This window comes from Sceloporus undulatus, chromosome 1 (assembly GCF_019175285.1).
Source record: "Sceloporus undulatus isolate JIND9_A2432 ecotype Alabama chromosome 1, SceUnd_v1.1, whole genome shotgun sequence".
NCBI lineage: Eukaryota > Metazoa > Chordata > Lepidosauria > Squamata > Phrynosomatidae > Sceloporus > Sceloporus undulatus.
This window is the reverse complement of record NC_056522.1, coordinates 170,970,426-170,984,138: the sequence shown is the minus strand read 5'-3', so window position 1 is coordinate 170,984,138 and position 13,713 is coordinate 170,970,426. Positions and strand designations below refer to the sequence as shown.

The window sequence follows — 13,713 nt, the reverse complement described above, 5'->3', positions numbered from 1 at the left end:
TTCTCTCTTCCTCCTCCACAATGTGGCTCAGGAGAGGAAGTTGGCGCTGCTCCCAGGAAACAGGAAGAAGGGAGGCTTGGGGCTTGGAGCTTGCCTCTCCTTGAGTCCCATGGCTTACTGAAATCCCCCACCCCCCTTCCCCATAGGAATCAATCCAAAAACGGAGTTTAAAGGAAGTAGAGGAGAGCCCAATAGGTCTCCATCTGGGGGGCCAGGGGTTGCTCTGCTATGGGGATGCCCTGCAATCTCTCTCTCTCCATCCTGCTCCCTTCCTCATAGGAATCAATCCAAAAACTGAGTTTAAAGGAAACAGAGGAGAGCTCTATGGGTCTCCATCTGGGGGGAGGGCAGAGGTTGCTTTGCAATCTCTATCTCTCTCTCCATCCTCCTCCCTTCCACATAGGCATCCCCATAGCAAAGCAACCCCTGGCCCCCCAGATGCAGACCTATAGGGCTCTCCTCTGCTTCCTTTAAACTCCGTTTTTGGATTGATTCCTATGGGGAAGGGAGGAGGATGGAGAGAGAGAGAGATTGCAGGGCATCCCCATAGCAGAGCAACCCCTGCCCCCCCCCCAAGATGGAAACCCATAGAGCTCTCCTCTGCTTCCTTTAAACTCAGTTTTTGGATTGATTCCTATGGGGAAGGGAGGAGGATGGAGAGAGAGAGAGAGAGAGAGAGAGAGATTGCATGGCATCCTATGGGGAAAGGGGGTGGGGGATTTCAGTAAGCCAAGGGACTCAAGGAGAGGCAAACTCCAAGCCCCAAGCCTCCCTTCTTCCTGTTTCCTGGGAGCAGCGCCAACTTCCTCTCCTGAGCCACATTGTGGAGGAGGAAGAGAGAACGTTTCCCTGGTGCTAGAGCTCTTCCCCAAAGCCTCTCCCCTGTCGTGAGAGTGCTTCTCAGCCTCGCTGACATCAAGTGAAGGTAAAAAAAAGTTCCTTCATTTCAGTCCGTGTATGCTCAAATCAGCATATACCAAATCCGCGTATAATGAGGGCAGACTGTATTTAAAAGTGACACAGAGAGCTTTATAAATATTTCACCTTTTCTTACAGGGAATTACATATGACCACGTAGAACTGAATGTTTATTTAAATGGAAAAAATATGCACTGTCCAGCATCAGGTATCAGAGGAACTGTCTTCCCTGTGGTATATGGTAAGTTGGGATATTCAAAGTCTCCTTTATTAGAATGAGTATGATATTTCACCCAGATTTAAATTCCCACTCAGTTATGAAGCTCACTGAGTGGTCAACATGTGCAAAAATGGATTGGGGACCATGTGTGCTGCCTTTAACCACGAGCTTCTGGGAGAAAAGATTAAAAGTAAATGTAATAAATTAATGAATCAAGTGATATGTATAATACATGTTTATATTTTAATAGAAGTGCACTAGAAATTGAATTTAACTTTCATATAAATTGCCTATGAACAGAAAAACTATTATATCTTAGCAAATGACTGTAGACATAAGTTTGATAGGAACAAATGTCTATTTCTTCACTTTACTTTAAAGTAAATTATTTATTTATTCACTTTATTTTATTTATTTATTTATTATTTATTCACTTTAAAGTAAATACTTTACTGCCAACCAGCCACTTTTAATTTTGGGAATATCCACATTCTTTCTTTGATCAGTTGATGTTTTCTTTGTAAACAAACCATTGAATTAAACTGGGAATGACCAGTTGCAAAATATTCTAGTTTTCAGTTCAAAATTTTTTATTACTATTGCAGTGCTCTTTCAACTAGGGTAAAGCCTGGCTTAGGCTTTCTTAAATTACAAAGTTTGTAATTCCAGAGGTAACATTTTTCTTTAAAAGGAGTGCTGAACTGTAGGAGGCCAGTTGAGAATTTTTGCCTCCCATCATTGGCACTAGGTTTGCTGAAGAGAGTTTGAAGTAGCTTTCTATTCCTGTGGTGTATATTTTGCTCTATAAATGACCTGGCCATTTTCTCCTCTTACTTTAAACATGTCTGTTTTCTATCTAGTTATCACCTCAGTACAACTATACTTGTCCTTTTCTGCTTGTTTTTATGCATACTAAGCCCTCCTTCTATTTCATGCTTAGAGGTCTTTAAACAGAGGCTGGATGGCCATCTGTCAGGGATGCTTTGATTGAGAGTTCCTGCATAGCAGGGGGTTGGACTGGATGGCCCTTGTGGTCTCTACGATTCTATGATTCTATCCTCCATCTTTAAAAATTATTTTCTCACCTTTTACTTTGTTTTTAATAGTATATCACTTTTTTTCCTGAGTCCTTCCTTCCTTATAGAATGTAATTTGATCTAGGGATTCCTAGGGCAGTGTTTGAACTCTCTTGATGTTAAGATTGAGCTTTGAAAAATATAAAATAGTAGTGAAGTCTTAGCATGAAATAGTTGTAGCAAGTGTCAACAAGAGCATATGCAGAAAGCCTTTCCTTAACTACTGGACTGAAAAAGCATTCCATCAATGGCAATAGCTATTGTGTTCCTACTGTTTTTCTGTATATTCAGGTAGACCAAAGGCAGTGGGTATTCTAAGATGGGGGCATTTTCCTCTACTGATCATACTAAACAAAGTACAGGATATACTCATGTATAAGTTGAAAAATTTCTTGCAAAAATTGACCCCCAAAAAACCTGGGTTGACTTATACACGAGACAATACAGTCAGGTAACCCTCTGCTGTCCTGAGTGGTGGCACAGATGCAAATAGCTGTATAGCCGTTGGGGACAGAGGAGGCTCAAAGCAGGGGATTCAAAGCAGCTCACAGTGTAAAGGAAGGATATAAATAAAATACATGGTCTGGAAGGAATTGTGAGGGGGGATACGTAAAAGACCATCACCAGAGGCAAGTTGATCATGAGAGTTCCCATCCCGTAATCTTCCCCTCAAAGCCCTCCTTGGCAGGCTCCACATGCGAGCCCTGCACCAATTGGTCCTGTGGACCTTCAAAAGCTTCCCAGATCACACTGCCACTGCTTCTTCCTCTCTTCAGCAGCGCTTCCCTTTGAGAGCCTGTGGGTGGCTGCTTCATCTTTCAGCAGCTTTATACTTGGACGGGAGCCGATGAATAGGTGCCCGGGATCCAGTTTAAAGCAGTCCCTTCTTCCTCTTCTCCTTAGCAGATCACTCCACTTTCCCCTCCACCTTGGCTGTCTCCTGGGAATGCAATGAAAGTTGTAGGGCCAGCAGCACATCTTCAGTCTTTATGTCAAATTACAGAAGTTTGAACAAGCAATACAACTTTGCAACTGAAATGAAAAGTTATTTGAACTATAAATGTGAATTATAAATGTATGCACATTCCTCACAGTTTTCTTCTTTTTTACAGTTGATGACAGTGCCATTCTGGATTGCCAGTTCAGTGACTTTTATCATACACCTCCAGCAGGGTTTGAAAAAATACTGTTTGAACAACAGATTTTCTGAATGATTCTACTGAGAAGTTATTCACTAGTACTTTACTAAATGTCTCCTCTCAAAGCTTCACATTATTCCCATAATACAAACCTATACATACAAGTGTATGTTTTAGAAGAAAACACATTACCAAGCGTGTTCCAAATGTTAGATTTAACTATTGTTTTGTGATGTGGACAATACTTGTATTTGATGTAAAGGGATACAGCTGACAGTATTAAGTGACCCCAGGCTCTAATGTTATACTGTATAATAGTTCTATACATATTGGTATATTTCAACAACTGTAAGCTCTGTTGGTTGTTCCAACTTTGCTGCTATTCAGAGATACTACTCAAAGTTTTCATGGATTACAAAGATCTCAAATAGCAAATCACAATTTCAATATTGGTAGCTGTTTTCCGTTTTTAAAATTTTTGCAATTCCTGTTTAAAATTCAATGCTGAGAGCACTTGCGTTAAAATCGGGATACACTGTTGACTGTAAAAAGAAAAGTCAACCCTAGCTGAAAATGGTTGCTATGATATATGTTTACTTTTGAGCGCTGATGAGTTCTTAGGGACATATTGGCCTGTTACAGACTGCACAAATAAAGCTGCATCTGGTCTCTTTGGAGGCATGCTGTTTAAATGATGCCTGCATCCTAAGAATCCGGAAGCTGCACCAAAGCTGCACTCCAGTGCTTAGGAATGGAGTGTGGCTTTGGTGCAACCTCCGGACTTTTAGGACCCATGCATCATTTAAATTGCATACCTCCAAAGAAACCCGAAGCAGCTTTATTTTGGCAGTCTGTAACAGGCCATAATTTTAAAAAAATAATTCCCCGTTAAACATGTATAAGTTGCTCTTCTTCATATATTTGTGATTGTATTAAATTGCTTTTTTGTGCACTAAAAATATAGCACAGATTTTGTAAAAACAGCATTACTGTATATCCAGAATATGCTCTATGTGACCTGCTACATTAAAGTAGCAGTTTCCTTCTGAGGAAAGAGACACTTCAAAATTAATTAGAATACAAGTATAACATTTTAAAATTTACAATATAGCATATCACACTAACTGTTAAATATTTGTTTCTCCATTTTCTTTGTTATTTGCTGTAGATCTGGTTGTTTTATGGGTTTATGGATATTAGTGAATAATATTTTTAAATGCATTATTAATATATATTAATGTACAGTATATGCAAAATATTTTATCAGATTATATAGTCTTATAAAAATAATTTGCTTCTTTCATATGCTCTGTGTAGTTAGCATACTAACTACTTACTACATTATTTTTATAAGCACCCTTTCAAAACTTTATAGGAAAAGTAGAATCATAAAGTTGGAAGAATCATAGAATCATAGAGTTGAAAGAGACCACAAGGGCCATCCAGTCCAACCCCCTGCCATGCAGGATATTTAAATCAAAGCATCCCCGACAGATGGCCATCCAGCCTCTGCTTAAAGACCTCCAAGGAAGGAGACTCCACTACACTCCGAGAGAGTTTGTTCCACTGTCGAACAGCCCTTACTGTCAGGAAGTTCCTCCTAATGTTGAGGTGGAATCTCTTTTCCTGTAGCTTGCATCCATTGTTCCGCGTTCTATTCTCTGGAGCTGTAGAAAACAAGCTTGCTCCCTCCTCAATATGACATCCCTTCAAATATTTAACAGGGCTATCATATCACCTCTTAACCTTCTTTTCTCTAGGCTAAACATCCCCAGCTCCCTAAGTCGTTCCTCATAGGGCATGGTTTCCAGACCTTTCACCATTTTAGTCGACCTTCTTTGGACACGCTCCAGTTTCTCAATGTCCTTTTTGAATTGTGGTGCCCAGTACTGGACACAGTATTCCAGGTGAGGCCTGACCAAAGCAGAATAGAGCGACACTATTACTTCCCTTGATCTAGACACTATATTTCTATTGATGCAGCCTAAAATCGCATTGGCCTTCTTCGCTGGCGCATTGCACTGTTGACTCATATTCAACTTGGGGTCTACTTGGACTCCTAGATCCATTGCACACGTAGTTTTATTCAGCCAGGTGTCCCCCATCCTATATCTGTGCATTTCATTTTTCCGCCCTAAGAGACCACAAGGGCCATCCAGTTCAACCCCTACAGTGCAGGAACATACAGTCAGCACTCCCAACAGATGGACAGCCAGCTTCTGTTTAAAAACTTCCAAAGAAGGAGACTCTACCACACTCCAAGGGAGTGTGTTCCATGATCAAACAACTCTTACTGTCAGGAAGTTCTTCCTAATGTATAGGTTAAATCTCTTTTGCTGTAGTTTGAATCCACTGCCCTGTGTCTGAAGCAGCAGAAAACAAGCTTTCTCCATCCTCAATGTGACATCCCATCAAATATTTAAATATGGTTATCATAACACCTCTTAAGTTTCTCTTCCCCTTACCAAATATGCCCAGCTCCCTAAACTACTCCTCATAGGGCATGGGTACCAGACCTTTCACCATATTGGTTGCCTCCCTTTGGACCCACTCCAGCTTGTCAATATCCCTCTTGAATTGCAGTGCCCAGAACTGGGCACAGTATTCCAGGTGAGGTCTGACCAAAACAGAATAGAGTGGCACTATTACTTCCCTCAGTCTAGACACTATACTCCTATTGATGCCGCTTAGCATCCTATTGGACTTTTAAGCTGTTGTGTCACACTGTTGACTCATGTTTAGCTTGTGGGCTACTAGGACTCGTAGATTCCTTTTGCATGTACAGTCTGTATTCACAGACTTGAGCATCAGCAGGTGGCAAGCCTGCATTGGGGGGGAGGAGGCAGAGGAGAAAGGCAGGAGGCGGCAGGGGCAAAGAGGAAGAAGCAACGTGCTGCTGCTCGCTGCGGTGAGGCAGGCTTCGGGGGGGGGGGCAAGGTGGCAAACTCCTATTGTCCTCAAACGGTGGCGCAGCTGCGTGGCTGCACCACCACTGAGGACAATGAAAATTGAGCATCCACGGATTTTGGTATCCGTGCGAGAATCCAAAACGGATCCCCCCCCCCCCCGTGGATACTGAGGACCCACTGTACTATTGTGAAGCAAGGTGTACCCCATCCTATATTTGTGCATATATATTTTTCTGCCTAAGTTTAGTACCAAGCATTTCTCCCTTTTGAGATTTATTTTATTTTTAAAGACTTTATTTGTAAATACATAGTTTAATGGTTATACATAATTTCTATCAATACAAAAATCATTCAAAAATTCTAAAACATGCTGTTAGAAAGATATTTGTGAAATACCTTAGTCCATGCTGTAAGATTATACATAACCTTATTATATAGCCAAGCATTACTCAGAATTTCAGGGCTGTACATCTATAGTAAAGAAGAAAAAAGAAGGTAAAGATTTTCTCTTTGACAAGATACTTTAGTCATGTCCTTCTGTAGGGACATTGCTCATCTGTTACTAAGCCAAGGGAACTAGCATTGTCAAAGATAACTCCATGGTCATGTCGCCAGCATGACTAAATGCCGAGTTGCACAAAATGCTGTTTGCACGTTTACATGCTTTTGAAATGCTAGGTTGGCAGAAACTGGCACTAGTGATGGGAGCTCACATCACTTGGGTCTCAAACTGCTGACTGGCTGACCTTGTGGTTGTCAGACTTGGCATCTAACATGTAAGCCGCCCTGGTTGTGTTGCACAGAAAGGCAGGATATAAATGTGGTTGTTGTTATTATATCTTAACTGCTCAGCCACTGTGTCCTTAATGTAGAACCTTACTTTAAAACCCTTTTAAACGTCAGTGGTTTGAATACAGGGCTATGCTACGACTAAGGAGACAAGAGTTTGAATCCCCACTAGGCCATGGAAACCCAGTGGAGCATGTTACACTCTCTCAGCCTCAGAGGAGGGCAAAAACAAATCTTTGAACAAATCTTGCCAAAAAACAAACACCATGATAAATAGGTTTGCCTTACATCTCACATCACAACTTTATTGGTTCATTGGTTTAAAATTGCATATACTTACAATAGGATTGAGCAAACATGACAAGTGCTACTGATGGTTTCTTAAGTCAATATAGTGTTTTAAGTAATTTTTTGTTTCATAGGTAATGGTGACATAGCACATTATTAAGTAGCGCATTTGTGTCCTAATAATTCCCACTATCTTTAATAGTGAGACAGGCTAAAACCCATTTCGTTGTCAAAATGACTATATGTATTCAAGGTCATATTGACTCATAGGTAACTGAGAGAGGACTTCGAGAATTAACTGTGAATGTTAAAACTACTCTCCAGCTACACTGTACTGTATATTAAAACAAGACAGTTGACACCCCAGAATGCCAGAGGTATTGCTCATTATGTGTCTATTCATTCCTATTTCATCTCTATTAAAGATTTGTATTAATTGAAAAATCTGTAAAAATCTTTAAAAATTCATCCTAAAATCACTAAGCTGAACAGCAGTACAATCCTGACGTTTTGTGGTTTCCTGGATTGACTGGAAGAAAATGCAGAAAGAAATTGGCTCACATAATACTTCCCCCCCCCCCCCAATTATGATATAGTATTTGTCATCTTTGTCCTTATAAGGCCTCCAGTGGAAGACAGAGATAATGAATTGCCAAAAATTGTTTAACACCAACACTATATAAGAACCTGAACCTTTCCTCATCAGGACTGGAGTTACTGTATCTGATGAGAGCAAAGCATGCATCTAGAAATTCCTCCAATGAAATCCAGCACAACAACCAAAATGAAGCTAAACTGTCCTGAAATGATGTAATCCTACATACAATTGGAACTTCTTACCTCTCCACCTCATGGTAGGTCTGCACTACCCATTCAGAAAGATACAGCGGCATGGGCGATGGTAACAAAAATCCACAAAGAGGGCTTGAAGAATCAACAAGATTGTTCTCTCCCAACATAGGTTATCTATCCAAAATGGTTTCTGTACCTGTGCTAAAACAAGGCCTAACATCTGAAGTGGGTCTAGAATATCATGTTCCTTCAAGAGAACCTAGAGTTATATAGCTATCACTTGCTCAAGTACCTTGCACAAAAAAGATATTTGCAACCTGCTGGCAGGAGATACAGGGGCTTGACAGACTGCCCGTTTCCTAGCTGGGTTGGGGCCATGGCGCCCTCACACCATGGCCCTGATCCAGCCTTTTGAGGGCTCCTTTTTGTACCCTCAAAAGGGTGACATAGATGCGGTGGCACAGCTATATGGTGCTCTGGCACTGCGACATCTGGACGCAGTGCCATGATGCCACGCACTGTGTGGAGCACTGCACAGCATCAGGGGGCCCTGGGGGGGGCAGTCAGACGTGCATCGTGAGGACTCTACGCCTTGATTCTGCCCCCATCCAGGCCTTTTGGGCCAGTGTAAAGGGGCATAGTCCCAAAGACTCTTAAGAAATAGCCATAGGACTGTTTCCATCAAGGGTACTAGGATCACTCATTCACAATGAGGCATTAGCCACTTCCTAAATCCAGTTTGTCAAACCTTCCTTGCTAGTTTTTACTGATGAAAAAGGTGAGAAGCATGACCACCACTGATCAGAGTCCTTTAAGAAGTTTTTGAAATCTTCAGCTGCAAGGACAGAAAACCACCCCACACAACTTGATCAGATGGAGCTCTGGACATAGTCTTGACTGAACTGTTACAGCTGTTGGCATATACATTGTAGCAGACACAAGTATTATTATTATTATTATTATTATTATTATTATTAAGCATTTATTTAATATATTATTGCAAGGATCTCTGAGTAGTTGTTGAATCTTACAGGCCAGAGTGAAATAGGCACTACTCCAACTGAAAAGGTTTCACCAGATGAAGTGATGACTGTGATGCACCTTTTCTTTGCCATCATTAGTGCTACTGGATAGCTATAACATGCACATATTTTTGTCTTCACTGTAAGCTTTCTGCTGCTTATGTTCCAGCTGCATTATCACACCAAGCTCCCTGATGATCCTTGGAAAGAGCCAAGCAATCTCTGTACATTGGGATAAGAAATTTAAGAATAATTGTAGGAGCCATGTCAGTTAGTCGCAACAAAGGAAACAGGCGGGTTACAGACCACCATTAGGAACGTCCTGAGGACGTCCCAGTTTGAAAAAGGAGTATCTCTTCCAGACGCCCCTAACCCTATCACAGACAGAGTCTGTGACAAATGGCAGTGGCCGTTCCACATGGCCGCCGCCATATTGACGTAGCGGACGCTGTGCGTCCGCACGTCGCACCCTGGAAGTGATGCTGCATGCGCGACTAGTGCCTCGCGGTGTCTCTTCCGGGGCCCAGGAAGGAGCGCGATTTCTGCACTCCTTCGGAGCGTCCGGGAGCCGCGCGGTTTGGCCTCTGCTGCTCCCGGACGCTGCAAGCGGAGGCGGAGCCAGACTGCCGCAATCCGGCGGTCTGTAATGCGCCTGAGTAAGAATCTTGGTGTATCTAAACCCATACAGTCACTTCCAACTGCCAGCACCTCTCCACTGTTTCAGGCAGGATCAACCTGAAGGTCCTTGGTGGTTTCTATGTAAATACTATCTAGGTGCAACTCTACTTAACTTCTGAAATCAGAGAAGATGGTGTGGCCATTTTGGCATCCCACAGGATAACTCAAGCACAGGTGATGTGTTACCAAGTATAGATTTATATAAAATTTTGGGTGCCATGCGATCTGAAGCCATGACCCCTGATTGACCCCACAGCAAGCCGCATTAACTTAAAGGCGAGCAAACCACGTAGACAGCAGCCTTGCCACGGCATGGTCTCAAGATTTGAAATTTTCCAGAGGAAGTTTTGGGAGTTGCTAGACCAGATTTGCAAAAACCCACTCAAGGAGGACAATAGCTATGGCTCCCTCCTTAATGAACCAGTGATTAACTTAACGGCTCAACCATCAAGGTATTTGCTCTCCTGAAAGGTGTCAGACCTCTTGCATTGTACAACCATTGTGTAGATTTCAGCTTAGACAGATAAGTAATCAGAGCCTTTGTCCGCCAGGCTGCCATTGAGGATATGTTTAGCAGTATATAAGGACCCCACTTTTCACCCTTCAGTGGGCTTGTCGAGCTTACAGTTCCAAGCCTGAGTTCCTAGAGCATCTTGCTCTGCTGAAATCACTTGAGCGAAGCCAAGCTCACTGTCACCGGGCCTCTAAGTTAGCTCTGTCCGCCGGAACTCAGCTCCTAAGCCACCGCGGCTGCTCTTTCCTTTTCCCGTTCCCTCGGCCGTGTCTCACCATCCATCCTACATCTCATCTGGTTCCATGGAGAAGACGTCTAAGGTAAATATCCCAACGGTGCATCTCTTTTCCTTCCTTTACTCCCGAACTCACCCCTCCCTTGCTATATCATTGAATGTGTGTACACGCGTGTGATCCCTTTTGTTGTGCGGCTTTAATAAATGTTCATATTTTAATTGCACCTCACTGGTATCAGAGTCTCTTTCTCTCTGGGGGTGGACTAGGCGACCTCTGGTATACACATAGGGACATGATCCTGCTGCGTGCGTTGTTAGGACACGCCTCTCGTAATATTTGAGCTAATGAAATTCCCCTAATTCGATCCTTCGTAACAGATGTCATTTACAAATTCCCTTGAGCTAAAAAGGAATTCCTCAAATGCCATCAGATGTAAGGGAAGTACATCTTAGCAGTCCCCCGTTCTTGTAGAGGGTTTAGCTTCAGCAAATCTATGGGCCAGAATAGATGGGCAGGAAAAAGCAGCTTGATCTTGCTTTTTCCCAAAGTGAGTCAAAACCCCGCTGCCTCCACAGCCTAATCCCCAAAGCAGGCTGAATGTGCACAGCCTGACTGCATGGCACATTGTCAACTTGCACCACTGGGTAATTTTGTTGTTGTTGCATCCCCACCATACATGTGCAGATTCTCATGAACACACTGCTGGCAACCCCCAAGGAAGGGTAGCAGTGGGACAAGCGCCAACAGAACATCCAATCTGTCCCAAAACTCCTATGCTAGATACACCAGTGTTGGCCTGGGACTTAGAATATGTAGGTTGTAGTCCTCACTGAATCATGAAATTTCCTGTGACCCTTTGGGCCAGTCTCTATCTTCCTGTCCATAGAATCATAGAGCTGTAAGAGACTGCAAGGGCCATCCAGTCCAACCCCCTGCCATGCAGGAAATCCAGATCAAAGCATCCCCAACAGATGGCCATCCAGCCTCCGTTTAAAGGCCTCCAAGGAGGGAGACTCCACTACACTCTGAGGAAGGAGTCTGTCCCACTGTCCAACAGCCCTTACTGTCAGGAAGTTCTTCCTAATGTTGAGGTGGAATCTCTTTTCCTGTAGCTTGCATCCATTGCTCCAGGTCCTGTTCTCTGGAGCAGCAGAAAACAAGCTTGCTCCCTCCTCAATAAGACATCCCTTCTGATATTTAAACAGGACTATCATATCACCTCTTAACCTTTTCTCCAGGCTAAACATCCCCAGCTCCTTAAGTCGTTCCTTGTAGGGCATGGTTTCCAGACCCATCACCATTTTAGTCGCCCTCCTTTGGACACGCTCCAGTTTCTCAATATCCTTCTTAAATTGTGGTGCCCAGAACTGGACACAATATTCCAGGTGGGGCCTGACCAGAGCAGAATACAGTGGCACTATTACTTCCCTTGATCTAGACACTATACTTTTATTGATGCAGCCTAAAATCACATTGGCCTTGTTAGCTGCCGCATCACACTGTTGACTGATGTTCAACTTGTGGTCTACTTGGACTCCTAGATCTCTTTCACACGTAGTTTCATTCAGCCAGGTGTCCCCCATCCTATATCTGTGCATTTCATTTTGCCGCCCTAAGTGCAGTATTTACATTTCTCCCTGTTGAAGTTCATTTTGTTAGCTGTGGCCCAGCTTTCTAGTCTGTTCAGGTCATTTTGAATTTTGATCCTGTCCTCTGGAGTATTAGCTACTCCTCCTAATTTGGTATCATCTGCAAATTTGATAAGTATGCTCCCAATTCTGTCATCCAGGTCATTGATAAAGATGTTGAATAGCACTGGGCCCAGGACAGAGCCCTGTGGGACCCCACTGGTCACTTCTCTCCAGGATGAAAAGGAGCCATTGTTGAGCACCCTTTGGGTTCGGCCGGTCAACCAATTACAGATCCATTTAACAGTTCCTTTGTCTAGCCCACATTTTACAAGCTTGTTTGCAAGAATGTCATGGGGAACTTTGTCAAAGGCCTTACTGAAATCAAGATATACTATATCCACAGCATTCCCTTATCTCCCAAGCTGGTAATTTTATCAAAGAAAGAGATTAGGTTTGTCTGGCATGACTTGTTTCTCTGAAACCCATGTTGACTTTTTGTGATTATGGCATTGCCTTCTAGATGTTCACAGACTCTCTGTTTAATGATCTGCTCCAGAATCTTTCCTAGTACTGATGTCAGACTAACTGGACGATAATTGTTGGGATCCTCTTTTTTCCCCTTTTTGAAGATGGGGACAACGTTTGCCCTCCGCCAGTCTGCTGGGATCTCTCCTGTTTTGCAGGAGTTTTCAAAGATTATTGCCAATGGCTCCGATATTACATTTGCCAGTTCTTTTAGTACCCTTGGATGTCGTTCATCAGGTCCTGGAGACTGTCCAACAAAGTAATGAGAATAAAAGTAGGAAAGAGACATGTATGCAACTGAGAGCCCATAGCATGGAAGCTGGGAAGGAAAGAAAGGGCACAGTTAGGGGAAGCCCCTTGAGACTCTCTGGAAAAAATAAGTTGGCAGCAGGAGAGTTTTCCTAGACTTCAGTCAAGCAGAACTTAAGGCAGCAATGTCCAAACTCTGGCCCTCCAAGTGTTTTGGACTTCAGGTCCCAGAAACAACGGCCATCTTGGCCTAATGGTCTGGGATTCTGGGAGCTGAAGTCCAAAACACTTGGAGGGCCAGAGTCTGGACATCACTGATTTAAGGTAACCCTTTTAATGCAGAAGCCTGAGACCCACTACAGACCTAAAAAGCCTTAACCCAAAGATGTCCAAACTCTGGCCTTCCAGGTATTTTGGACTCCAGCTCCCAGAATCCCAGACCATTAGGCCAAGGTGGCTGAGGCTTCTGGGGGCTGAAGTCCAAAACACCTGGAAGGCCAGAGTCTGGACATCAGTGCCTTCATCCATGTCTTAAATCCACTCACTCCCCACAGGAGAATATGAAGTTCCGCTCTGGGGAAGAAGGAGGAGGAGGAGGAGGCGTGGCCAATGCCCGGGAGACTGGAGGGAGGGAGCGAGAAGCGGGGGTGCCCTCCGGAAGTGACGTTTATGGCTGCTTGAGCGTCCACTCTAGGCTTGAGAGCTCTATGATCCTTGCCATAGCTGG

At 43.3% G+C, this 13,713-nt stretch overlaps 1 protein-coding gene across 1 annotated transcript in view; it reads left to right on the top strand.

Annotated features, from left to right (window-relative positions):
- SPRYD7 (SPRY domain containing 7) overlaps positions 1 to 4,103 on the top strand; it is a 16,619-nt gene extending 12,516 nt beyond the window's left edge. The window contains exons 4-5 of the mRNA XM_042441716.1: positions 1,057 to 1,159; positions 3,327 to 4,103. Coding sequence (XP_042297650.1) covers positions 1,057 to 1,159; positions 3,327 to 3,424 — 201 coding nt within the window. The 3' untranslated portion in view covers positions 3,425 to 4,103. The remainder of the gene's footprint in view (positions 1 to 1,056; positions 1,160 to 3,326) is intronic.
- The last annotated feature ends 9,610 nt before the right edge of the window (positions 4,104 to 13,713 follow it).